The 27,036-nt window shown below is 44.8% G+C and overlaps 1 protein-coding gene across 4 annotated transcripts in view; it reads left to right on the top strand.

Moving 5' to 3' along the window:
• Positions 1-27,036, top strand: part of PITPNM3 (PITPNM family member 3) — a 272,469-nt gene that overhangs the window by 195,038 nt on the left and 50,395 nt on the right. For all 4 annotated transcript variants that reach the window (XM_025212941.1, XM_014523475.2, XM_025212939.1 and 1 more), the window contains 3 exons: positions 12,977-13,166; positions 16,119-16,238; positions 26,374-26,555. In XM_025212941.1, coding sequence (XP_025068726.1) covers positions 12,977-13,166; positions 16,119-16,238; positions 26,374-26,555 — 492 coding nt within the window. The remainder of the gene's footprint in view (positions 1-12,976; positions 13,167-16,118; positions 16,239-26,373; positions 26,556-27,036) is intronic.

Raw genomic sequence — 27,036 nt, 5'->3', positions numbered from 1 at the left:
CTATTTTGATTTGGAGAAATGGACCTGTTGGAAGAATCTGACCAAGATATAAGAAAAAATATCTTCCTTTAAAGCAAATTGCATGAGGTCACAGTGGGCTGTAAGCCACTTTTAATTAAAACAGCTCTTCCCAAATATCAGACAATAGGTTTTTTCAATTCACATCTTCAGATTCTTGTAACAACTTCAGCTACATGGCTACAGACTTCATCGTTGCTAGCAGTAATGAGAAGTTAGCAAAATGCTGAAGGGAAAATGGACACCCTCACAACAGAGTCCCTTTGGTATTATCTCTTGCCTCTCTGGATGCTGGCATTCATTAATGAAATCCTCCCCTGTGCTGTGTGAACATGCAGTTGTGTGCCTTAGCCTAGGCTAAAATTCAGTCGCACACTTCCTCTGCAGACAAATGACAGTAGCCATTGCATTCTTCCTTAGCAGTACACGTTTAAGAGCGTATTCCTTGGCTTGACTGTTTTAAACAGTAGCTCAGTAATGCATTTAGGACCGCAGAGAAGAAAAAGGCATAACTTGTGGGCCTGGCTTTCCCTTCTCACATTGGTGTAAATTAAGAATTAATGGCAGCAGACTCAATGGAGCTGGATGGATGACAGTAAGAAGGGAGCCAAGCTTCCTGCCTCATTTGTTTCTTTTTATGAGTTTTCAGCCATTTGGTAGACCAGCATTTTTATTGGTTACTGCTATTAAGTGGTAGTTGTGTTTGTCCAGCTACAGATCTTGCAGCTCTAAATAATGCATGTATGCATGAAATATCCTTGTTGTGCAAATCTGTGCATTTGTTTGCCAAGGAGCAGTTTCTGGTGAGGATGTCACCTAGTTTTTTATGGCACGAGCCATGAATGCAGGGGTGGGCAATTATTTCAGCTGGAGGGCCATGTAACACATTTTGGCGAGCTGCTGAGGGCCACATGGGTAGCTCCACCCCTGGACCATTGCCCCCGATTGCCATAGTGGGACTGGAAGTTCTGCCCCCTAACCCCTGACCTTTGCCACCAGATGTCCTTGCCTCCTCTGCCTGGGGGGGAGGATGGGAGCGGGCTGCCATCTTAGAACCAGAAAAAAACCAAATCATACACTAAAAGTCAAACACCTACTATAACATTTTAATTTTATTACAAAAAATATTTTTGTCATGAGTTGTGTTTGTGTAGTGCATATAGAGGTGATTGCATAATAGATCAAAACTAAGTCTTACTCTTGTAAATTGGGGGTGTGTGTGTGTGTGGGGGGGGGTGCATACGTGTATGTGTGGGAGGTCACGAGGAGGTGTTGCTGTGTATGGGGGGCATAGGGTATGTTGGGGGTGTGTATATGTCAGTGGGGGTTGTGGGGGTAGGGTGTGGGGTTTGTGGGGCATATGTGGACGCCCCACATGGCACACAGCCCCCACTGGCAGCAAAAGCAGCAGGCAGGGGGTGTCAGGGTGCTCATGCCCAGCGCGGTGTGGCTCCAGCCAGCGCTGCGTGGCTGAGGGGGGTGGCAGGAGTGCAGCCTGCTCAGCTGCCTCTTATCACAGGGGCTCCATGCAGCGTGCCTGCAGATCTCACACTCACCCAGGGAAGCCCCGCGCTGGACTCCACGGGGAAGCAGGGGGTGGCGCTCCCTCCACTCCTGGTGCAGTCCGGGGACCTGCGCAGCAGGAGGCAGGGAAGGCAGCTGACTCCAATGTGGGGCTTCCCCTGGTGCAAGTGCAGGAGCTGCAGGTACGCTACGCAGAGCCGCTGCAATAGAGGCAGGCGGGGCAGGCTGCACTCCTCACCCCTATGTGCGGTGCTGGCCAGTGTCTGCACCTGCACCACGCACTACAGCCCTGAGTGCCCGCCGCCTGCTGCAACTGCCGGCAGCGGAGGCTGCGTGCCATATGGGGCAGTGTGCGGGAGGGATTCCCATCTTCCCTCACACCCACACCCTGCTCCCACCGCCCCCAGCCACGGGCTCTGCGCTGCTCTCCACACTTCCGCCCAGCTGGAGCTCCACCGCCCCCACAGCTTCCCTACCTGCTTCCCAGCACAAGCTGGATGCCCGGGAAATCCAGCAGGTTACCATGCGTTTGGATGCAGCGGAGGCAGCTGTGTGCTGGTGGGGTTGGGCCTTCCTGCTCATGAGGGTGGGAGCAAGGGGCAATAGGTGTGCATATGCGTGGGTGCCTCGCTCCCACCCTCGTGGGCAGAAGGGCTGGGCAGGGCACAATTCATTGATGGGTACCACAGGCCAGATGAAAGTGCCTGGTGGGCCTGCTTTTGCCTGCTCCTGCATTAATGGGCCTCAGCTGAGATCAGTATTGCCTCAGTTTCTACAGCTGGCAAAACTGAGATACAGCCATCAGGAAGCAGAATATGGAAAGACACTGAAGCAATTGCAGAAGAAAATAATTGGGCACCACAGTGCTTCTGGAGCTTCTTGTTTGGACTTGCTTTCAGCAGGGTTCAGGACACCAGAAGTGTTTAACGGTAGTGAGAAGAGCTGAGCTAGAAGTCTGAATGACTTCCTGCAGCATGTCTCCGTCTGGCCTGATCCCATCAGGCATGTTAAAGCTTGGAGAAGCCAGGTACGTACCCGCTTGGGGCCGTCACCAGGATGGATTGTTCTCAAGCATGTGCGGCTTTCACACCTGGAGCTCTCCCAGCTAGAGCTCGAGCACGCAATTATGGAGCGCGACTGGTGGGTAAACATCTTATTTAGCAAATTGTAAGGAAGGAGGTGCTGTGAGTACTGCGGCGTTACAGCTAGGGTGAGCTTAGATGATGGATCTACTGGCGGTGTGAGATCTGAACTTCAAGAACACCAGCCTTCATATTGACAATGTGAGGAAGACTATGTGGCCAAGTTGACAGATGACTTGCTTTGCCTTGCACTCAAAAATCAAAGGCAGGTTTTGAATTGTGCTGGGCGTATGGGTGTTATGCTGTGCATCTGCACCTGCAGGAATTCTGTTTGGATTTTTCATTTTGATGCATATAGGCAGTCCAAGAGCTGCTGCTTGCAAATATTGGTGTAAAGGAAAAGTTTTAGATTCTGGACCTTGTATTACCTGAGACTCAGAAGCTGTTACATGTTCAAGGTTATTTAGAGTACTCTGGTTCCATCTATTACAATCACTTTCAGTTTCACACACCTGTCATATAAATCAGAAAGAGACTATATATACGACCTGTATATTTTTTTATAATGCATGACTGGTCTCCAGTGACATCCATCTCCAACCTTCACCAGTGAGGACAGACAAAGGTAGCACATTCTTACTCTAGCTATCCTCATGGGTAATCTTTTTGTCCCTTCTTCTGGAAGACAAATGTTATAATGTAGATAAACCATAATGTTTTCTGATGGATTAATCTCAGTAATATACACCAAGACATCAGCGCAGAGTTCCCAGACTCAATAGAATTGCAACTAGAGCAATGTTTAAATGTAAAGATGGGGGGCAAATTATTATACCGCAGTGGTCTAATCTTGGCATGAAGTGGTTTCTAGTTGTTCTTTGAGTGGCTGGTTTCAATCTGTCAGGTCTTATCCTTAAAAGCACATGGTTTAGCTCAAAATGCTTAAGTGCTTTGCTGAATTGGACCCGGGCTTTGAGTCCTGTAGGATCCTAAAACAGTCCCGAAGTTGTCGCTTTACATGTGCAATGCAGCGACAACGTTGACCAAGGCTGGCATTTAACTGCACTGTTCCCTGTATTAAGCATGTTGAGGAGTGACAGGATAAATACAAAGGGAAGCAGTATTAACTTCAGAAGGATCATTCCCCCTTGTTCCCGCAGAGTTAAGCTGTATTGGTTTTCTAGGCACGTTGCCTCTGTATTCTCTCAGGCTTTTGAGAAGGACAGTAGGTTAGAGAGAGTGCAGACAGGCTCAAGGGAGATTGGTATTTATTACCCCAGATAAATTTGTTGAATCCGAACAGCCTCTCCGTTTGTACGTGAAATTGTTCTGCTTCCTATGTTAGGCACCTGTCCAGTAAAACTGTATCTGACCCCCCCCCCCCCTCCAATAAATGAAACTATTGTTAGACATTCAAAGCAGAACAATTTCTCTGTTTAATGGCAGGGATAGGAATTTCTTCCTCTGCAGGTGAGCCACAACTGTTATTTCCCTAGGAGTGTTTGTTTTTTTGTTTTTGTTTTTAATGGCAAACAAATGAATTATCGCTGTTTGGAGAGCAGGTCACAATTCGCCTTGTACCATGCTGGCGTTCCCTTCTCAGTTGTGATGCTCACAGCGTCCATCACAATCTTAGTGCCTCACTCTTCTGCCTGGGTTCCCTATAACACCCCTGTGCCTTGAGTTAAAAGAAGTCATCCTGTTCTTTACAGGTGAAGAAGCAGAGGTGCAGACAGACTAAGGGGTAAGTCCAATTTGAACCTATAGGTGACTCCAGTATGACATTGCAAAAGTGCCCAGCCTTCCTATGCAGTGGATGGTCAGACTGGAAGCGATCCAGATCACTTGGGTTTGCTGAAGGGAGGCACCTACAGCCAGCCAGTGGGAAATGCTAGGTGTAGGGATGTGTCCACTGCATGCACACTGTTCATGCCAAACAGTTGCTAAAGGCAATCAGGACTCCTAGTAGAGATGATATCTTTTATTAGACCAACAAGGTTTTTGGTACAAAATTTTGGGCACAAACACCCCTTCATCAAGCGTCAGAGAAAAGATTGTAAACGTTCTCCTGGGTAGAAATGAAAGTTCATATTTCATAGATTTCACAGAGGAGTCAATCGATGGAAAACTCCGCTGGGCAGTCGGTTCATAGCTGGTGTAAAGCCTCTCACCTCCTGTGAGGATCTGTGATGATGCAGATTGCCTTGAACCAGTTGCTAGGCATGGTTTCTCCTTACATAAGGAACAGGGGATGCAGATGGACTTGAGGTGCCTCCCCGCGCTGATTTAGATTGCAGCTGGACATCAGGTGGGAGATGAGCATCTAAATGGCTTGTTTGAGCATACTCGGTAGCCAAAGTCTAAATGCATAAATCAACGGTTGTCAACCTTTTTAGACTCAGGGCATCCCTTGGAAAATGCCAGCTCTTCATTTTCACTTGTGGGTTTTTTGGGTTTTTTGCTACGACAACAATAAAGCAATACTTCTGTTGCAGAGCTCAGAACGAGCACAAGTCAGCACGTTCTTAACACTATGAATCGCTAGTTAAAATGTCTGGATTTATCTTGTGAATTATGTTTGCACATCTTACAGTGCTAACGTTGCAGGGTGCCCTGTGGCACCCTTGAAAGGATCTCAAGGAACCCCAAGGTGCCGTAGTACTCTGGTTGAGAATCACTGGCATTGATCTTTTCAGGAAAAACTGGAGGGGCTTAATAAACCTAGGTACATCAGCAGTTTTGCACCTGCTGGAGAGGGATTGTCACCTGGGCACCCATAATCCACCTAAGATCTGTATAAACCAGTTGATTTGAATCTGGTCCTAAGTTCAAGATCACTTGGGAAGTTTGGAGCATGGCAGGACCTTGAATCTGGGCCTCCCAAATGCTAGCCTAGTGCCTGATTAGCAGCCCATCATTCCTGTTCAAGAGCTTATCCACCCCTTTAGTCTGAAAACATGTTGTTTGTGTTCCTTTTTGAGCCTAGCATTGTTTTCATCTCTGAGCGTAGCTGGCTGATGATACTCTTCAGTATTTTATGAAGAGGCTTCATTCATTTTATATCAAAGAAAAAGGGCCTCTGCAGAAATATGCTTCCTGAACTAAATTACTAATAAGATTTTGCTTGCGACTGGAAAATCTGCCTTTCCCTCCACTTTGCTGTAGTTAGAGGTGGTTAGAGAAGGAATAGGAGAAAAGACTTCTGTGATTTGAAGTGAAACATTCCCTCTGTCACTTGGCTGTGCAATGGTGCAAACTGCTGTCAGTATGCTTTTTAGCGACCGTTTCCACCAGTCACAGTCACTTTCTGTCGTGCCACAGTGTTTGAAGTGTAGATGCCACCAATGTGCCTTTAAGAATGGAGCCATCCTATTTTTTCCTCTTTATAAAAAATAATAAGTGGTTTGCGAGCAAAGTGAAGTAAAGCAACCCCATCAAATGATCCTATTAGATCAGATGCACCGATTTCAATGCTCAGGGTACAGACAAAGAAACAGTTACAAAGGCATTATGGGCTAGCTTGGCCCATACCAAATTTTTCTTGCATACAGCACATGCCTTTTTTTTCCTCCAAAATTCAGCTGCTGAAAATTGGGGTGTGCATTATAAGATAGGAAATACGGTAATAGCAGTTTCTTTCTGCTGGGGAAGAGTGAAAGTACGGCCATGGTGCTGCAGCTGGGGCTCCCAACACTTTCACTTACTGCTGCTTGCCAATATTTTCTTCATTCTGTCTTTCAAAACCAAGGGGCGCATCTTTTTCAGGGCATGTTGTAGGTGAGAGAACGTGCTATGTCAAAATAATTGAGATTCAATATGCAAGGAATCTATAGACCAGGAAGATGTACTGGTGGTTGATTTATAAATGGAAATTTGAGCAGCAAGGTCCCTACTGCATCGTGCAGTTGTAGACCTGAGAGTATATAAACATGACATTGGTATGTTCTTAGCGGTTACCTTAATCCTGTAGAAGTGGCAGACTCATCACTTAAAGATGTTTACTTAACTTGACACTCATGATGCACAGCCGGCTTAGATCAGTGGAAATGTTTGTCTCTGCATAGCGTGCAGAGGAGGAAGAAAAGGTGGATGCCTTGACACTGAATATCACCACGCGGTGTCAAAAACATCACCACCAAGGAAACCCAGCCAGCTAATGGGATGCTTTTCACAGCAATGCTCGACTGGTTGTGTGACACTGGTACCGACATGGTTCCAACCCCTGGGATGCGGGGGTACCCAGGATAATCCTAGACATTTTAGGACCGGCAACAATCCTCGATTAGCAGTAAGACTGAAATGAAGGCAAGGTCCAACGAATGCATCAGCTCTGATATTTGGAAAATTGTTTATACACATAATTCGGTAGCAGAAGCACTTAACGAAGTATTGGGTGTATTTGGTATCACTGGAGTCGGCTGAAATTTTTCCGTTGACCTCAAAAGGAGCAGGATCAGATCCATAAGGAATAAAATGCTAAAATACTTGTATAAAGACTTGCATTCATTAAAGACTCTAGGAAGCTACTTTATCCAAAGTTTTCTGAACTGCAGTTTCTTTCCCTCGCATGTGTAACGCTCTGTTTATACTACCTCTGTACTGAGTGAAGTAGAGAAGAGCCTCCTTGTGTTTTTGATGTTGCAACTCTCAGTGCTTTCCAGTGCTGATTTTAAGTCACAAGCCTATTCAGGATGGACATATTCCATTAAAAATATCATGCCTGACAAGTATGAACTGCTTTGAAATTTCCTTATAAACGCGATTCCTGAAACGTACTGGATGCTGCCCAAGTGAGCCTTTCTGAAAAGGGACCTCAGTTCTCAAAGCAAAGGAAGGCAACAATAGGAAAAACATAACAGTGCTTAGTGAAATAATAGCATGTCTGATGGACCAGCATTTGTCATTCTGAAAGAGTCTTAGTTGTCTAAGTAATTAATTGAATTTTCAGCGTGTTCAGGATTAATTTTCCATTTCTCCCTTTTCTCTAAAAGATGCTAAGTGACAATAGGAGTTGACTGGTCCTTTTCAAAGGGCAAGTTAAAAAATTCTCTAAGAAGAGCTTCTTTCTCTAATTTTGTATGTGTGCGTGTGTGGTCGCTGCACAGTGAACAGCTGATGCTTCACTTTCCATGAACACCAGATCTTCACCTGGCATTAATGGACCCAGGCTGCTAAAAATAGCACCTCTGATTTGGCTTGTTCCAGCTTTCCTGCAGACACCTGAGTGCTTTGGGTTGTAAGGCATGTTTAATGAGTTGCCTATTTTTAACTCTGCAGTTGTATGTACTGGCATTTTACAACCATCCTACTTTGTGGATTCACTCAGGATGGTTTTGATAGGGAAGTTCCTGCCTCAGGGTGGGGGCCAGATTAGATAACCTCTGGAGGTCCCTTCCAACCCTACTTTTCTATGATTTTAAGACAGCCACCGGACCATCAGTGGACAAATTCATTTGTGGTGTGTGGGCTGATGCTACAGCTAGAATATGGTTGCAATTGGTTAAGTAACTCCTGTTTTAAAAGAAAAAGCAGCAAAAAAATAAAACCTTCCTATTGCAGCCCCTGGCTATTTTGCTGCTTCTGTGTCATACTAAGATTACTTCACCGACTTGAAGGTAATTGCTATTAATTTCCACCAGGGTAGGGCCTTGATCCTGACAAGTTTTGAGTGCTCTGGCCCCAAATGAGCTGAGTGCTTTCAGCAAGAAAGGAAGCAGACAAATAACTCACCTAAGTGCTTTGCTGGCTCCGAGCTGGAGCACTCATCTCCTTTCCCTATTTATTTCTGGGTGAAGTGAGTGATCAAGCTCCAGACCCATTTAATTTGTGAACTGATCCCTTTGAAGTATTAAGTATTCACAGCCTGCACCGATTCACCCAGCTCCCGGGGTTGAATCCCCCCACCTTCCTGTTTCTCAATTAACATGTGTTCTGGGTTTTACAACATGTAAGTAAAACCCGCAGTGTAAAAGTCTGAGTCCTGCCCCAGGCTCCATTCACCCACTTCCTTCCATTTTTAAAAGGGGAACAAACTAACTAGGGGCCAGTTTTTAAAAGCATTGACCTACCTCAGTCCTTTCCTCTTTCCCCACTCCCGATGGAGCTGATGAGCACTGCACACAAGGAGACGACACCACCAACTTCAGCATGTCCCATATGCAACCGTAATCCCAAAAGGGTTAGCACAAGGGTTAGTGCATGGTTTTTCCTCTTCTCTTTCTCTTTTACATGCCTGTTTCAAACCTCAGGACTCCTTCCTGGTAGTCAGTGAGAAGGGGCCAGTGGGGAATTGTGACCCATGGCAGCTAGAGTAGAAAATGGTTTCTTTATCTGTCCTCTGCTAGATCTTGAACATCTATTCTCTCTCTGCGCTCACCCCCTTGATTCAGTCCAATACCTCCTGCAAAGGCCGCTAATGTGGGCGTAGTATCACTTCGCTTTTAATGAGTCGATGGCACTTGCAGAAGAGCAAAGTGATTCCTCCAGCCAGTTGCTTGCTCCTTTTTTAGCACCCCAGTATGTGGGGCTTGGAAGAGTCTCTTCCAGCCTGTTGCCAGTGCACCAAGTTAACAAGGCTTTGGGTTTGTCCCCTGGCATCCTGCCTATCTTCTGTTTCATCATAATCTCTTGAAGTGCTGCTTGCTTTCCCCCACCCTCCCCTTTTCAGCAGCAGCACAAGTCTCCCCTGCTTTAGCCCCTACAATAAAAGAAAAATAAGCTCTTGTTTTTCTAAGCCAGCTAATTATTTGTGATTAATTTACCAGGTAATTAATTGCTCGGTACCAGCCTGATCCAGATTCCTTTAACCACTCCTGAACATTTATGTTGCTGGCTACTTATTTTTTGAATGTGCTCAGCCGTGGGTATTTCTCTTGTGAATTTGATTTGCATCTTGCTCTTTCTGTATAATAAACAATATTATTCAGAAGCAAACATCTACATCATGCTTTCGAAACACATTTTCCTTGTAATGGTATCATTTGTCAATCATTCTGGCCAACAGGGCCTTTTATTTAATGTGTTTTTAAGTTTCAGTTTTATTTTTCCTTTATTTTTGGTTATCAATTATATTCAGAGATCTCTGCCTGCTTTGCATTTGGATGGTCTAATCAGCTGGCAGGGTGAAGCCATGTTAATTGATAAATTGATGCAGCCTGGCAAAGCAACAGAGCTCCCGGACATAAAAGCTGTTGTCCTTCTTAAGATGCAAAATATCTGTCACTCAAGTACCTTAGCACAGGCCAAGCATGGAAATTTTCAGTGAGGCTTGAAGCAAGACTGCAGACTGACCATGGTATTTAAGTGTTTATAGGTAGTTCTGTTCTTCTAAATGATACTGCCATGTCTTTAGCACGCAGGTGTTGACAGGGCCAAAGCCCCAGTCTTATGTCAAACTGCATACTTTTGAATATGATAGCACCTAAAAACCCCTACTGGAGTATGGACCCCATGGTACTAGGCACAGAGAAGCACACGGAGACCTGATGCTAAAGAGAATCCATGAAGATACGAGTCAGGAAGACAGGAAAGCAGCGAGCAAGCGAAGTGCACAGGTGGTGATAGTCGTGTTTGGGAAGCTGCTGCTGTTGGGTCTCATTTTGCTTTCATCTCCCCACTCCTTTTGCCTGTTGCTGTTCTTTGGGGCAAATGCAATGGGAGTGTGTACTGATGATGGATCTGTTTCGGAAACGCAACCTGGTTTGTTGCTTACTGCAGCGTCGCTGGTAGTTCCTTGGGGCAGGGAGAGTTGCCTTGTTCTGCACCTGTGCAGAGTGCAGTCCTGGCCTGGGTCAGGGACCGTAGGCTTTAGGGAGTAATGGTACTTCTGTTTGACCAGGGTTCCCCCCCCCCGCCCCCGAGTTTCATTAGGCACAAAAAGAGGCCTGACTCAATGGCTGGAGTAGAAGATTTTACTGGCTCAGCTTTTACTCCCCTTCACCAGCTTCAGAAAAGTTTTTAAAACTCCGCAGGTGAAATTCACTTTCTCCTTCTCCATGAAGCATTTTGTATTACGGAGCGAAGTGAAATCCAATCCCACAAGTTCCAAATAGAGACCAACATGTAACCAATTAAGGACAATGCATTTAACTCAGTCTCTTACTGTAAAAGATCACCATGACATTAACTGTCGTGATAGCTTATCCCATACCAACCTACTATAGGGTGTGGAAATGTTCTCTTGACTGCTCTTGAACGGATGGTGCTGGACTTCAAATCTGGGCCAGCCTGGCAATCCTTATATATCCATTTAGAAGCCCTTCCTACCAGTGCAAAATCATACTTGTGTAGGGCAAAATCATACCAGTTGTAAAACTGTACTGAACCCCAAGGGCCAGGAGGAGGCATGCTTAACGGTGATTATGCACTTCGAGACCGACAGGTGAGAGGAGTTTTAGTGCAGAGTTGTGTTATTACAGATCCTTAAACAGAGGTTCTCAGTTATGAGCCATGAGATCTTTTAAGGGCACCAAGCAATATTAGCAGTTAGGCATGTGAACACCTACACATGATTCACAAGATAAACCCAGAGGTTTCAAATAGGAATCAAAGTAAAATAAATAAATAAGTATGTATGTATGTATATGTATATACATATGACCCCCGCATCCCAGGGTTTGGAACAATATTTTTATATCTATCTATCTATCTTTATTTATTTATTTATTTATTTATTTATTTATTTATACTTATATAGTGTCAAAAATATTCTGACCTGTTTGGTCTTTGAGTTCTTTTGCATTGGAACTGCTCTATTATTTTACAATAGTAAAAAAGAAAATAAGAAAGTTAAGAGCTGGCATTTTCCAGCTGGTTAGGTGCCTTACATCTAAAGAGTTTGAGAGCCACTGGCTTAAAGGGAGACAGCCACCCAGGTCAACCTAGCGTGAGAGGTGACTATTAGAGTGGGAGAATAGGTTTTAGAGTTGCAGATTTAAAAGCATCTGGGAGGTTTGTGAGTAATTGTGCCATTTAAATTCCTCTCACTTAGACTCTGCAGTGCTCTAAAAATGAATGTACTAAAGGAGCCACAACAGTAGCTGGCCAGCTAATGTATTTCAATCAGTTACAGGAAAAAGTTATGGGCATCTTTATGTAGACTCTGCCCTGTGTCTTCCTCTAGTTGGAGATCTGGTTGCTTTCTCATCATGACTGTGAGCTCAAGCCTCCCCTTTCCTGGATGCAGAACTTCCTTTTGTTCCATTTGTCTTTGCCACATTCAGTTAAGCAATCAGGCTGTGGTGACTGAGCAGCTAGATCGCACACCTTTAGTTTTAGATGCCTACACTTAAACATTTGGCCCTGAGCTCTTTTGAAAACCTGACCCGGTAGCCCTGTGCTTGTTTTTCCATCTGTATAACACTGTTTAGCTGCCTTGTTTTTTAATTAAAATGCTCTGAGATCTTGGGAGGGTAAATGCAAAGTACCGTTCTTATGTATTTATCTTCCACCCCTGCAGCCTTGGATGAAATCCAGCTTAATTTTCAAAGTTCTTTTGGCCTCATTCTAGTCTCTAAAGGTGCATTAATTTGCATTGAGAGAATCTGGCATAAGGTGATATGACATTCAGGTTTTGCGTTCTGGTTGTGGTTTTCTCCTTCACCCTAAAAAACCCCCAAACCAAACCAACAAAAAACAAAAATCACCCAAGGCATTAATAACAGGTTAGTACTGGGAGACTTGCAGGGCTGAAATCTTAAATGGTGGAAAACCAGTATTTGGGAAATCTAAATGTTGGTTTGCTATAATTGTTAGCTGGCATGTCTTGCAATATGGCAATAAGCTGTTCGTTTTTAAAACTCCTTTTATATCCTTGCTCAATAACAGGCTGGTTTTGTTCCATCTCTTTTAAAGGGCTGTTGTCAGGCAACATTTGGTCTAAAATCTAAGATTTCAGTTAAAATTGTTTACACAAACTTGATGCAAGGTTTTGTCTCTAAAAATAGTATTCTTTTTTCAATGATGTCAGTCAGAGCCACTTATTTTGAAGGCAGCGGTATTTTAATACGTGAAACGGGGTAATTTGTTTGCTACCTTTGATTTTATTTGCTTTATTCTGTAATGAAAAGAAGTGTGAGTGGGGGAAGAGTAAATTTAGATTTGTAGCAGTGCCCTCTGCTCTAATAATCTAAGGTAGCCTTACCAACACAAGAAAGCCTAGGTTTTGGGGTTGTTGGTTTTTTTTTTTTTTTTTTAATGTATGGGTTTTTTAGCGTGGCACTGTTCCATTTTTGTATCATTTTGTGTTGAACCTGAATAGCCCAGACCACTTCTGTTCGAATGCTGATGTTGGTGGAGAATGCTACGTGCTTCCTTTTGTTGCATTTTTCTGATCGCGCTGTCTTCTTCTTTAGTCTCAATCCCTACAGCTATGATGAAAACTGCCTCAGCAGTAGTGAAGACCATATCCCACTGGCTGCCTTGCCCTTGCTGGCCATTTCATCCCCTCAGTACCAAGATGCAGTTGCCATGGTGATTAGCAGAGCCAACCAAGTTTACAACGAATTTCTCAAGTCTGCGGATGGGGCTGGTTTTAATGGACAGGTAGGACAGTCTCCTGTTGCATCCAAGACAAATGCTTCAGGCAAAGCCGGTTTGCCATAATTTTAGGCCGTTCCTGGTTTGTGTCAAGTGCATCAAGTCGCTGATGTGGAGATGACACTGAAAATGCAATGATGAAATGTTAGCATGGAAATAACTGTGTGCAAAACTGCCCGTTAAGTGCCCAGGGTGAGTTAGACGCTTTCTGAAATCAGAGCAGCATCTGTCAGATGTGAACTTAGGTAGGTAATAGAAAATGCTAATACTTTTTCTCCCAGCCAGTCTGATTCCTGAGTGCTTACCATACTGTCTATGAGTGCAGTGCCTAGGAGCCCTGGTTGTGGCCCAGCCTGCAGGTGATGGAGATGGAAAGATTTCCTGTATCGCGCCGTAGGGAATCAATTGTGCTGATATACCCCCTCTCATCACAATGACAATAAAACTGCAGCCTGAGACGTTATACTGGGTCTCGGGCGAGCAGGGTTCAGTTCTCGGTCCTGCCACCATTGTGATCAGGGGCAAAATCACTTCCTCTGGGCTTGATCCAGATTCCCACGAACTTGATAGAAAAGCTCTCATGGACTTTGTAGCACAATTGTGTGTGCCAAAGCCCCCTAGCTTCAAAAGGGTAATACCTCCCAGCTTCATGCAGGATAAACTCATTACCCAGCGTTAGGTGCTCAGATTTGTTTTGTGCTGTGTCCTTCCGAAGCGCTAAATAGATGCAGTTGTCTGAAGTACGGGGATATTTCAGAAAAGATTTTTAATACGAAGATACAGTGTAATCTTCTGAGGAAAGCATACGTCTTGTTACACAAACAAATAATTTTTTCATAACCATAATAGGATTATGCTGTGGCATATTGGAGCCTTTTAAACTAAAATTTGGTTTGTAGCGAGTTTAATATCCATAGTAAACGGTTCTTGCTTGGAACATAAAAATAACCCAGCCACAATGATGGAACATTATGAAAGGTGAAATTATGCAAAGAAAAATTATGCCAGTTACAGAGATAATTATAAAAACAGATCTTTTTTTCCGACAGAAATTGAATGTTATGAGGTTTGTTTTTCTTTATGCCAAAGCCAAAGAAAAGGCCCCCCCCCCTTTTATTTTCTTTTTTGCAAAGCACATATTAATATTTCATCTGGGAGAGTGTACATGCTCTGCATATTTCCCCATAATCAGGAGAAGAGCTGGTTTTCTTAAAGGGAAAAAGTGACATTTTCTACACTGTCGTTCTCATTTTGGAACCAAGCGTTCTAGATTTTTTGCATTCATTACACTAGTCTTTTAGTGAAAAAATACGACTTAGTAGCACTGGACTGGGAGTCTGGGGCCTTGATGTATTCCAGATGATCCCACTCACCTGCTTTCTGACCTTTCTCACCTCTGCCTCTCTGGGTTGTTTCCTCTTCCACCATTTCTCTGTCCAACCTATTTACGTTGCAAACTGCCCTCAGCAGAGAACTCCCTCTTGCTATGTTATATACAGCGACCCACACAGCTGGTCTCTGATCTTACTCTGAGCCCCTACACCTCCCTCAAAATGAAAACTGAGACCAACCCGAGGCAACAAAAACAACATTATCATGGGGACTATATGTCATTTATCCTCCACATACGGAAAAGTGAACTTAGAGATAGGATTAAATGTAGCCTGAAATTGTTCAGGTCTTTGCTGCAGACATTCACAGATTCACACAAAGCTGGAAGGGACCTTATAAAACATTGATGGGGATAGTGTTTTGAGTCAAAAGTGACTGGATTAAAAGGTTGTTAGTATGCTGAACGTCATAGAAGCGAATGCTATTTAAGGCTTTGGGACTGGGAATTGTTATGGAAGTAGAAGTTGCCCTAAAGGAGGACTCGCCTGCATTTTTCAGTGTTTGCCTTTTGACGGCAACTCGCTAGAACAGCCTCGCCGCCACGTGTTGGACTACAGTGAGAAATGGAGGTTTTCCTGGCCCCACACTAATGAGTTTCCTTTCCCCAGACATTTCAAACTCCATCCAAAGACTTGGATCTGAATACTAAAGGTGCCTGTACACGTGCGGGGTGGCCGCTCCAATGTGCTGTAATTAGAGCGTGTGGGAGCAGGCTCGATTTAATTCGCGTGCTAATTAAAGCGCTCCAGCCAGCCTCCGTGTCTCATATATCGGCGTCCCCACACTTTCAAATGGCAGTGGCGGCACTAACTGAAGCTCGTTTGACAAGCTAGTTAAAGCGCCTCCACCACCATTTTGAAGCATGGGGATGCTGATACGTGAGATGCTGCTTTAATTAGCGTCTCTCTTGCAGCCATGCTAATTAAAGTGCCCTCCCTTTCCCTCCCACTCCTGGAGCATGTGTAAAAATGCCCTACGCCTTTACATGCCAGGGTGACGCATCCTCTCCACTGCGGCCCTCTCTTGCCATTTTTGCTCCCGGGCTTTGACCAATGAACAGCAGCATGTTTTCACTTTTCCAACCATCTTTTTTAGCCCCCTTTATGCATTTGGGAAGAAGTGAACAGTTCGGATGAATCTAAAGGGTATGTTAGATTGTTGGGCCAGATTCCCTGGAGATCCAAACCATTTGGACTGGATTCTGGCCGTAAGTATCCAGGAAGGATTTTTGTCTGATGAAGGGAAATCTTTGCCAATATGAAGTTGGTGGAAAGAGTCCCTGTGCCATCAGCCCTTGGCATAAGGAACACCTGGGGTGTGGGGGAGAGGAGAGACATGGCAAGGTGACACCATGCCAGTACCCACTGGAACTGGAACCAGTGGATCCTCGGCACCTGTGGTGTGATTTTGAGTAGCCCCCAAGCTGCTCTCTCTCTTTCAAGGCTAATGCATTCAGGTGGTCAGGGTCAGGGAGCCATAATTGCTTCCAGGCTGCTATTGCATTTATAGGAATTATAGCTGGAAAATACCTTCGAGTACGTCCCATGTAACCTCTCATTTCTACAGGTCTGCCTCATTGGTGATTGCATTGGAGGAATTTTGGGGTTCGATGCCATTTGCTATAGTGCCAGTGCAGCCGGCGAGAGTCAGAACAGTAGCAGGAGAGGGAGCATCAGCAGCATACAGGTAAGAAAAAACCCACAGGTAAATGTCCCGGGGTGTATCTAACCAGATAAAGCAGCTGCTTGCAAGAACAAGTACAAAGGCATGGTGAAGTGCATTGCTAGCAAACATTTCAGCTTTTAATTCCCAGTGACAATTCTTTGGTAGAGGACCAGGCCTTACTCCTGTGTTTCATCATGTTCCCAGGTTGTAAGCAATGGCTTCCCTGCCACATCTTTGGGGTGGGGGAGAAACAGAGCATTTTTTTGGTATCTAACTGTGGGTTTAAAGCTATCTTCTTCCCATAACAAGCCATGGATACAAATGAGTTAAGTCTTGGCAAATCCAACTGTCCTGATGTGTATCGTGTGTCTGTAACTCTTTAAAACCAACTCCCAGAACCTATTTAGTTCTCCTCTACAAGTGGCCAGTTTATCCCTGAATCAGATGGGACATTTTTTTTTTCCTCATGCTTTTTTTTTTTTTTTTTTTTTTACCTTCCTGCCTTTCAATGCCCTGCTCATTTGTTCACAGCTGACCCAGTGTGCCATCTGCTCAAGATTTTTGCCCCCAATTTTGCCTCAAAGTTCACATGTCTGCAGACTGTCTGCTGTTTAAAATCTGCTGCTTTTAATTCTTCCCCATAGCATCTGGAATTTCTTAATGCTGCTGGAGGCTAATGCAGCTTTAAGACATGTTCAAGAGTCTCTTTTAATGGCTCATGAGAAGAATTAGACCGAGGAATGCCAGTCACTGGAGGAGTGGATGAACAAACCATGAAGTGCACCTTGATGCCTCTTGTTGGACCCTGTTCTAATGAAGAATATGAAATTCTGATATTTTTGGAGATGGAAAATCTGGTCAGAAAAGTAGTTTGTGAGAGAAGCAGCAGAATTATCAGGGTGCTTTTAAAGATTAATAGTCAAATGGCATAATTGTATGCACATGAAGCAGGGTGGGGGAGGAGGGAAAGGTCTAGGATGAATTCAAATAATCCTTTTAAAATAAATCTACTTAAGCATCAAGACATGAGGGAGTAAAGCCAGGATTCAAAGACCTGGCTGGCTTTGTTACCAGGGGCACGTCCTTTTGTGTTACGTTCTCATTACCTCTAAAATGGAAGTAATGATGCTAAGCACCTTTGTTCAGCATTTTGAGAACCAGGCATGAAGAGTATTAAAGAAGATTAGAATGACTTTTTTTTTTTTTAATAAAGAAACCAGATGTTGTCCAAGTACTGGCAAGGCAGTATGTAGTCCTATAATGAACCACCATGTTGGTTCCATTTTTTTAGATTTCCAGTGTCCAGCCCTTAAGCATCTCAGTATGGGACATATCACAGAAAGCTCAGGTCAGGAAATGCAGTCATGGTCCTGCAGCCAGTTCTTCCTGGGGCTTCATAAAGGCCTGCATCAATGCAACTGCAGGAGTCTGATCTTAGGAGTGCAAATTGTTGGAGAGGTATTGTGCACAGCAGCCAGGCTAGGGTCTAAGGAATAAGGTGCTAGTCTGCAGCTTGGCCATCTGAGCTTGCTAGTGAGAGCAGATGGTCTTTTTCAGCTGTATTTCACTTGCAAAACAGGCCAGTCTCAGACCACTGAAAGCAGTGTTGGCAAACCTTGCCAGCTGGCTTACCATTTAACTTCTAGCGCAGTCCAGAAACAAGCTCAGAAGCCATTGTGTGTTCTTCATCACCTCTCAAAATCAAGGAAATTGTTCCCAGTGGTATCGTTGTCACCTGGCCCACAGCTGTTGCTGATGGTGGTCTGTTGGCCTGGGTAGAATATGAGTTAGTGACCTTCAGTCACTACCAAGGATCATGGTATAAAGACAGCTGATGTTGGGGGAGGAGCTTGGGAGAGCAGGAGAAATACGTAAAATAGAATTATTTTAGTTGCCAAGTATAGAGGCATTCGCAGGATGAAACTAATTGCATATGAGGCTGGGAATCCTGTACTCTAAACCAGAACCCAGAGAAGAATTTTATGGTCTAGTTAAGAACTCTAAACATAGAATAAATTAGGTTTATATAGCTCCCTTCATACACCAGCCGTTTCCAATGCTTTATAGTAATAAGTTAGATGGGTAACGCACTGCACGTTATATTCTCTGAATGGCTCACAGCCGTAAGCTCTAGCAACTTTTATTGAGAGAGGGGGTGTTAATGTGTTATGGAAATGTAAATAGGGAATTATAATAGAAATAGTGACAAAATTCCCCTGCAGCAGTGCTAACATATACCATCTTCATTTCTCTCATCTTTTGAGTCCTAGTGCACACAGAATAACTCAGAGGAGAATTACAGTATGAATTTTCATCATACACAGAGAGAAATTTGTGTTCTCTACTCTTACGTGGATAAGACTAGTGAAAGCAGTATTTGAGGAGTTGTTTGCACACTGCGGAAATCTAGGGAAATACAGTAAGTGGCATTCTGCTCTGACCAGGCTAACAGTATTAATGCCTACAGAGCAGGGGCGGGCAATTATTTTGGGTGGAGGGCCACTTACTGAGTTTTGGCAAGCCATTGCGGGCCGCATGACAGGCGGCTCAGGGCAGATTAATATTAATTTTCTAAATTTTTTTAGGGGCCCCGCAGGCCAGATAGAATGGCCTGGTGGGCCACATTTTGCCCACCCCTGCTACAGAGTATGTAGCAATGTGCATCTGGAAATACTTAATAAAGGAGGTCAGTATTGATTATCCCCATTTTACAGCTAGAGACTAAGAGCACCTTTTATACATGCTCCGGGGGAGGGGGAGGATGCTTTAATTAGAGTGATGCCGAGAGCCGCTCAAATTAAAGCGCTGCAGCATTTCATGCATCAGCATCCCCGTGCTTCAAAAGAGCAGGGGAGTGCTTGAGCTAAAGCTCGTTCGACGAGCTTTAATTAAAGCATCCCCGGCACCATTTTGAGGCACGGGGATGCTGATGCACAAGATGCAGAGGCTGGCTGGAGTGCCGTAATTACCACACTCCAGCAGCTGTGATTAATCAAGTCTGTTCCAACATCAGAGCAGCCTTGCAGCATGTCTGCAGGCACCCTAAATGACCCAGGCCAGTCAGAGCTGACCCATAAATCTGGCCCTTGTCTCCAAATTCCTGTACAAGTGCCCTGCTCCCTAAGATACGTAGCCTCACAGAAGAGAAGAATTATGCTCTTTTTTTTGCTGCTGCGGGCAAAAGAGCATTTTGCAGGATTCAAGGTCTTGTAGAAGCAGACATTTGTTTGATAGGGTTATTGGAGATGACTAAGGGTTTGATTCTTACAAGGATGAAGAGGCAGACAAGTTGTTTGCAGGTGGCTAGCTGAGCTTCCATTGAACTGATCATTCGAATGATGCCGAGATTCAGTTGAATTGTTAATGGCCTCTTATGGTGCCCACAGCTTTGAGCAGTGGGTTTTTGAATCTTTTAAATGGAAATAAATAATATTGTTAGAAGTCTCAACAGCTTTCTTCTAACATGAGATGTTTTCTGATTTCTTTTTCTAGCCATTGTTTTATTTATTTCTCAGTGCTGCTTCCGGGTACTGTTAAAATAACTGTGACAAATTGGCCTAGTGTTCCTGTGCAGCGGACTAGAGACAACTGACCCTGAATGTGACTCTAAGTGTTTAAACCAACAAGATTTAAACTTCAGCGGTGCTTTTTGACTCATCTTTGAAAGCACATATTGGCCATGTTGCATAGGATTAAGAATCAGCCCTGGATTAGGATGCTGCTAACTTGTACCTAAATTGAAACTAAGGAAGTATGTGTTGGATGAATGGATGGTAAGGTGGATAGAAAGCTAGATGGATCATCTGGCTCAACAGGTAGTGATCAATGGCTCAAGGTCTAGTTGGCAGCCGGTATCAAGTGGAGTGCCCCAGGGGTTGGTCCTGAAGCTGGTTCAGTATCTTCATTAACAATCTGGAAGATGGCATAGAGTGCACCCTAAGCAAGTTCCCAGATGACACCAAGCTGGGGGGAGTAGTAGATATGCCGGAGGGTAGGGCTAGGATTCAGAGTGACCTAGATAAATTGGAGGATTGGGCCAAAACAAATGTCATGAGGTTTAACAGGACAAGTGCGAAGTCCTGCACTTGGGACAGAACAGTCCCATGCACCAGTACAGGCTTGGGACCAACTAGCTAAGCAACAGCTCTGCAGAAAAGGACCTGGGGGTTAGAGTGGACAATAAGCTGAATATGAGCCAGCAGTGTGTCCTTGTTGCAAAGAAAGCTAACAGCATACTGGGCTGCATTGGTAGGTGCGTTGCCAGCAGACTGAAGGAAGTGATTATTTCCCTCTATTCAGCACTGGTGAGGCCACATTTGGAGTGCTGTGTCCACTTTTGGGCTCCCCACTACACAAAAGATGTGGACAGATTGGAGAGTCCAGCAGAGGGCAACAAAAATGGTTCGGGGCTGGGGCACATAACATATGAGGAGAGGCTGAGGGAACTGAATTTATTTAGTCTGGAGAAGAGAAGACTGAAAGGGGATTTAATAGCAGCCTTCAACTCCCCGAAGGGGCTTCAGAAGAGGATGGAGTTGGACTGTTCTCAGTGGTGGCAGATGACAGGACAAGGAGCAATGGTCTCAAGTTGCAGCAAAGGAAGTTTAGGTTGGATATAGGAAAAACTTTCTCACTAGGAGGGTAGTGAAGCACTAGAACAGGTTACCCAGAGAGGTGGTGGAAACTCCATCCTTGGAGGTTTTTAAGGCCTGGCTGGACAAAGCCTTGGCTGGGGTGATCTAGTTGGGGATGGTCCTGCTTTGGGCAGGGGGTTGGACTAGATGTGACCTCCTGAGGTCTCTTCCAGCCCTATTTTTCTATGATTCTATGAACCACATCACCTTTATCTTAGTCTTATTGTACATAACCATTTTTGTACAATGTATAGGGTTTCTCAAGTGTCAGTGACTGTTATGTGCTTCCACTGGCAGTGGTTCTGCACAAATTGATAGTGATACTGCCACAAAAGTGACCAGAGAAGTTATTGTTGTTTCACAGGACTGGATGGCTTGGGTGGATCAATTACTAGGTAATAGATCCTTTCACCCTCTGGCTACTGGTGAATGCCTGGCCTAGGTCAATTGTGACTGAAAGCCTTTCCCATCTAATGGCTGTTTGCTGTCATTTGTGAATTGAAATTGGTCTCAGTTTTGTTGCCAGGGCATTGGCTGGACAAAGACCTGTCATTGGCTCTGCCCCCCCCCCCTTAGGAGGACCACCCATCCCTAATTGGATGGGGCAGTCCCAGCATGGGAACTTAGTCCCGGTCCTGGGCTGCGTGACTTCAGCACAGCATTTGTCTTGGACTCGTGAGGATATACGGGAAGTGGCGGGTTTCCCCTTGCAGGCTGACAGAGTTCCAGCCTGCTTAGGGCTTCTGGGAGTGGGACACGGGGGTGTCCCATGTGGCTGTGTGTGCCCATGCACATGGCTGGGAAGCATGGAGAGCAGCTCCCTGCAGGTAAGTCTATGGGGGTGGGGGCCAGGGGAGCCAATTGAGGCTCCCACAGTGAGGGAGGGAGTGGGGCAGGAGCTGCAGGCAAGGCCCAGCCAAGGAGGTGCATGGTGCCAGGGTGTGGAGCAGGACGGAGCCACGGGTGGCTTGTCCAGGGGGCAGGGAGTATGGGGCTGGGGCACATGTCCTCTCCCCAGCTGTGTGTGCAGGGTGGGGACAGATGCAGGCTGCCCACTGTGGGCTTGGGGCTCCCCACCCTGCTGCTATGCCCAAGGGGCCCTGTGCTGGCCACACTGCCATGGCAAGCACCTCCTGCGCACCTGGCAGCAGCAGGGGCAGCGGTGGTGCGGAGTTGTACCCCTTGCTGCTGCCAAGTGGGCATCCTGTGTGGGGCTCCCAGGGAAAGGCAGCAGAGCAGGGCGCTTTGATCCTATGCCGGGCAGCCCGCATCCACCCCCTGCTCCGCTCCTCTCTGGTCCGGCTGTGCGGCTGCGGGAAGAAGGCAGGCATGTGTCCTGCCTTTCCCTTTTAGAAAGGTAGTTACCTTAGCTGCCTTACTAACTAACTATTCTCAGCAGATGGAGTCATTGCTGGAAAGGTAGATGGTCTAAATGGTCCTCATGGCCATTATTGCAGGGCAGCATTGAGGCCAGTTAGCGGTATGGGCAAGCTTACACTAGAGGTAAACTGCAGGCTTTGCTCTATAGGGTTGCGTGTCTGACATAACTTGACAGCAAGGAACTTGCATAGCAGTTTACGGTAAGTTAGGCCTGACCACACTGGCTGAGGGAAGTCTTTTCCTGGGCCTGTATAACGTTACCTCGGTTTTATGGGGGACTTTGAAATGCTGCAGTGGCACAGTGCAAAGCGGAGAGCGCTGTGCGCGCTTTACCTGTGCACGTGCTTTCTTTGTGGCTCAAGATTTAAATTCCAATTAGTCCACAGGCTTCCTGTGTGATGTTGGGCAAGTCTGTTACTCCCTCTGTGCCTCAGTTTCCCCTCAATAAAACAAGAGCGGTTTCACTTTTTATCCAGCCTTTTATCAGTTTGTCTACTTAAATGGCAAGTTTTTTTCAAAAGGAGCAGTTCTCTGCTTGAGCCAGCTAGGATGCTGAAGACCTTAGGGTGAGAAATGAGTAAGAAATTTTAGAAGCCCTTCCATGTATGATCCCACTGTGTCCAAAAGAGGATGCTGGAGAGAGCCATGTGTCAGAAAATTGGGTCAGGAAAGAATTGTTTTAGAAAATTGGGTCAGGAAAGAATTGTTTTTATGCAGTACGGGGGTAGAGTTTGAACCCTTCCGTCCAGTGCAGTCATTAGCCAGCAGCTGGCAGACTTCACTAGGGGAAGAATAGTTAATCCCTTTCCCTTTCAGAACTACTGATCCCTGCCATGCAACCCCCCCTCCAGAACCTCATTGGACATGTGTGTGCTCTGTAAGTGGAGTTTCACTCATGTAAAATCTAATCTAAAACTAACATACTTATTTGAAGGAGGGTTTTTTTTTCTGCAGGCAATATGGATAAAAAGAGCACAAGCACCCTACCACATCTCGGAGAAGAATGAAATGCCCAGTATCAAATGTGTGCAATTGAAATGCCAACTTCCACTTTATTTGTAGCAACGCAGTAGAAGAAGGAAGTCTGGGTGTTTTCCACTCGGGGTACCTCTGCATGGTGCAGTGCATGAGCTAGCTCAGGTACCAGAGGTATTGTGGACATACAGCGTGACGCTCATCCAGGCTAATATATCCTGCTTCCCTGGGCAGAGTACAACATTAATAATGCATGTGTGAGGCTATCACTACCACAGCTAGTCCTGAACAGCCCAGCTGTCTCCACAGCACTGCATTGCACTCTGTAGGCAGTACTTTCAGTAGAGCTCTAAAATTTGTCAAGCTGTGCAAAAAGTCATTTTGCAGAGATGGCCCAGTAATGCTGAAGAAGCCCTGGTGCAAGGAGAATGGAAGCCCAGTAGGAAGATAGGAAAAGCTGCTCATTTTCAAATGATTAAGATGATTTTACCTGCCGCTGCTGCAGGTTGTTCCTTTGCAGAGCATTCTCTCTAGCTACTTCAGCAATACCGCACAAAATTGTCTACACATGGGTTTAGATGGGAGCAAGCATTTTGTATTTGGTCTTTTTTCAGAACCATGCACTGAATCATCCTGAAAAAGAAAAAAAAAAAAAGTGGGGAGATTTAAAAAAATAATAATTTTGAGATTTTGCAGCTTCTGTACCTTCTGCAGTTCTTGCTTTCAAGACTCTCTCGAGTCCAGATGGTTTAGAAGCTCATGGGGCTTTTGGCTTTTGTTGTTTTAAATTAAAGTTAATATTTTGTAATAGTCACCTGACACCACCATCTATATCTGAGGCCCTGGCTCACGTTACACTTAAGACGTGATTAACCACTAGTTGCTTAATCAGCTGCTCTGAGCTCTCAGCCATGGCAGCTTGCCATATTGCCCCTGTAGAGGGATCCCAGGATCAGGATCCTGGACTTCTCTTGGATGGGCAGTGTGGTGTGATCGGATCTGATGCTCGATGCAGTCACCCCTCCTGCTACGCATGTGTGGGGATTGCACATCAAAAGCCATTATGCCCTTAATTGCACGTCTACCTGGCCCCTGATTAACTCAAACCATGGGCCAGGTTTGTGATAAATCCTGAGAGTTGGCAATGCTGACACTGTTTTCTGGACTATCAGAAGACGTAGTGATTGGCGTTGCACAAGAGGCTATGATACAGTATTTAAAGGGTCTCTTGCAAACCCTGGAAGTCATTGAGCTCCATGGATTGTGGACTGAGCTCTAGCTGACTGTTTTCACTCTGCATGTATGCATCTCTGCTCTTTTGTGAGCCAGCCATGAAAAGCCAAAAAATTTATAGGATGGCACATCCATCAAGCCTGGATTATAAGCGATGATCGCCGAATATTTGTGGAAATCGCACTGAAGAAAATCACAATGTAGATGTTCATTCACAATGCAGCTACTTGTGAACAAGCTACAGAACAGTGACAGTTCACCGAAGTTTAGGCCAGTTACTTAGATTTGGGAATTAATTTGAGATCATGATGGTGTCTGAACAGGAAAAGAAGTGGTATTCCCCTCTGCTTTTCAGAATGACTGCTGCTAAAGGAATTCTGCTGAGGAACATATTGGCAGTGGGGAATTTTGATTTTGGAAACTCACTACCCTGCTAAGAAAAGCTATTAAAAATACTGATGAGATAATAAGAGTCCCCATATGAGACTGCAGGTTTATTTTGTGTCGCCCATGGTATACAGTCAAATGGGATCCGTGGTGTTCTCTGCTCATGCTAGACAAGGACTTTTTTGTTTTAACATCACATCTGCCAAAGCAGTGCCTGCTTCCAGCCGCAGCGAGCTCTCCCTTCATCAGTATTCGGAGCTGTCTGCTCCTATATGACCCTTTCAGATCTCCAGCCCCTGCTTTGAAGGCCCTCGTGCTCATTAGCAGTAGCAGCTACTCCATGCAGGCTCTGAGGGATGAGGCTAGCTGTTGCATTACACATAGCTTCAGTGTTAAGTCAGAAGGGCCCTGAGTCTTCAAAGAACTTTAACAGGATATTTGGCATTGTCTTTATTTTGTTACTTGTTACTGGGAGATGTAGTAATGAAGAAAAAAAACTTTTTGAGAATCCCAACTGCATGTTGCTCTGATTGGTAGTGATTTCCAGCTGTTGTACCAATTGTTTCTATAAGCATGCTGACACAAAACCAATCTTTTGCAGGAGTTATTAAGATGATAATGTTGGTTGTATCGTATCAGCCCATGAATGCTAATACTGCATTATATGAGCTAACAGGATATGGGTGAGAACTGATAATTAGACAATTACAAGAGGTTCATTGTCTTAGAAGGTTTTCTCAGTGCACTATGCTGCTTTTTGCATGCTTGTAATTCTATTAAAATAGATGTTTGGGCATTTTCTCAGGCACTCCTTGTTTGCAGAAACCAAGCATAAAATAGGTTACAAATGATTTGGACACAATACTAACTTGGGACCAAATCCTTTCAGGCCTTACACAGGCAGATGTCACGTGCACTGGTGGGTTTGGCCCATATAAGTTTGCTTTGATCATCATGGACTTGTTTACAAGCAATATATTGCCCGTTGTAACCAAGTCCAGGGCAAGGGTTGAAGGCTGCTGGCAGAACCTGGAAAGGATGAGAAACATGAGCAATTGAATTACTTTCCAGTCCTGTGTAAAGGACTGGCTTTATCCTAGGATCTACAGATGTTCAGCATCTTTCACAATCAGGTCCCACATCTGGGAGGCAGGGAATGCTGATCTGCTGACGCACATGATATATCATTTGTGCTATGTTCAGTTGGATCAGGCTCCTTATGAGTTTGATTAAGTATTTATAGAGTGCTCTACAAACTATTGAAGTCAGTTGGATCTGGGCTTCCTGTCGGGCCTGTTGCCGTCCTATAGTTGCTTCTGCTTTCCATTCTCTGCCCTTGTTTCTAGGTGAGACAACAAAAAGATGATCAGACCCTTGTTCCTTTCACGGTTCCCTTATTTTCCTCCCCTTGTAGAGAGGAAAGTTAACAATTCCACCATCTCTTGGATCATGTAAGATCAAATGCATGAATGCAACTGCTCCATATTAGCTCTGTTTTATTTTGGTCACCGCATAAATCTTCTTTTTGCTTTGTTCGTCCTTTGAAGGATAATCCCCTCTTAGCAGAGGACTCCAATCTGGGTGGCAGCAAACGCCTAAGCAAAAGCAATATTGACATCTCGGGAATTATGGAGGATGAGGAACCAAGGCAACCGTTGCCACGGAAACAGAGTGACTCATCCACCTATGACTGTGATACTATAACCCAGCATCATGCTTTCCTGTCTAGGTAACTATTCTTTGATGATTGAGTAGAGGCAATAAGAGTGCAATTGAATGCAGACTGTTAATGCCAGAGGAGCAGCACCCTCCGCGTTTGTTTATGTAGACTTGGTTGAAACCTTTTCAGACTCCTCAAAAAAAAATAAAAGGTACATAATGACTTTAGTTTTGCTGTTGTCTGGACCCACTCGCAATTTGAAATTCCATTTTTTGTTGAATTGCATGACTCTTGAAGGTGAAGAATCAGGTTTTTTTGTTTTGTTTTGTTTTTTTTTTAATTCAACTCTCACAAGTCCAAAAACACATGCTTCCCAGATGAGAGAGTCTGGTTGTTTTGCCCCCTCCCCTTCTCCCACCACTTTTGCAAAGACAACTCTTACCTTTCTTACACTTTGCATTGTTCCCCAGGGAATTATTTTAACTGCTTTTGGCACACCCCGTGGTGTATATGCTGTTCATACTTCTGTTACGCTGAATATTCATGGACA

The sequence above is a fragment of the Alligator sinensis genome, unplaced genomic scaffold, assembly GCF_000455745.1.
Source record: "Alligator sinensis unplaced genomic scaffold, ASM45574v1 scaffold714_1, whole genome shotgun sequence".
In the NCBI taxonomy this organism is placed as follows: domain Eukaryota; kingdom Metazoa; phylum Chordata; order Crocodylia; family Alligatoridae; genus Alligator; species Alligator sinensis.
This window is presented reverse-complemented; position numbering and strand designations above follow the sequence as displayed.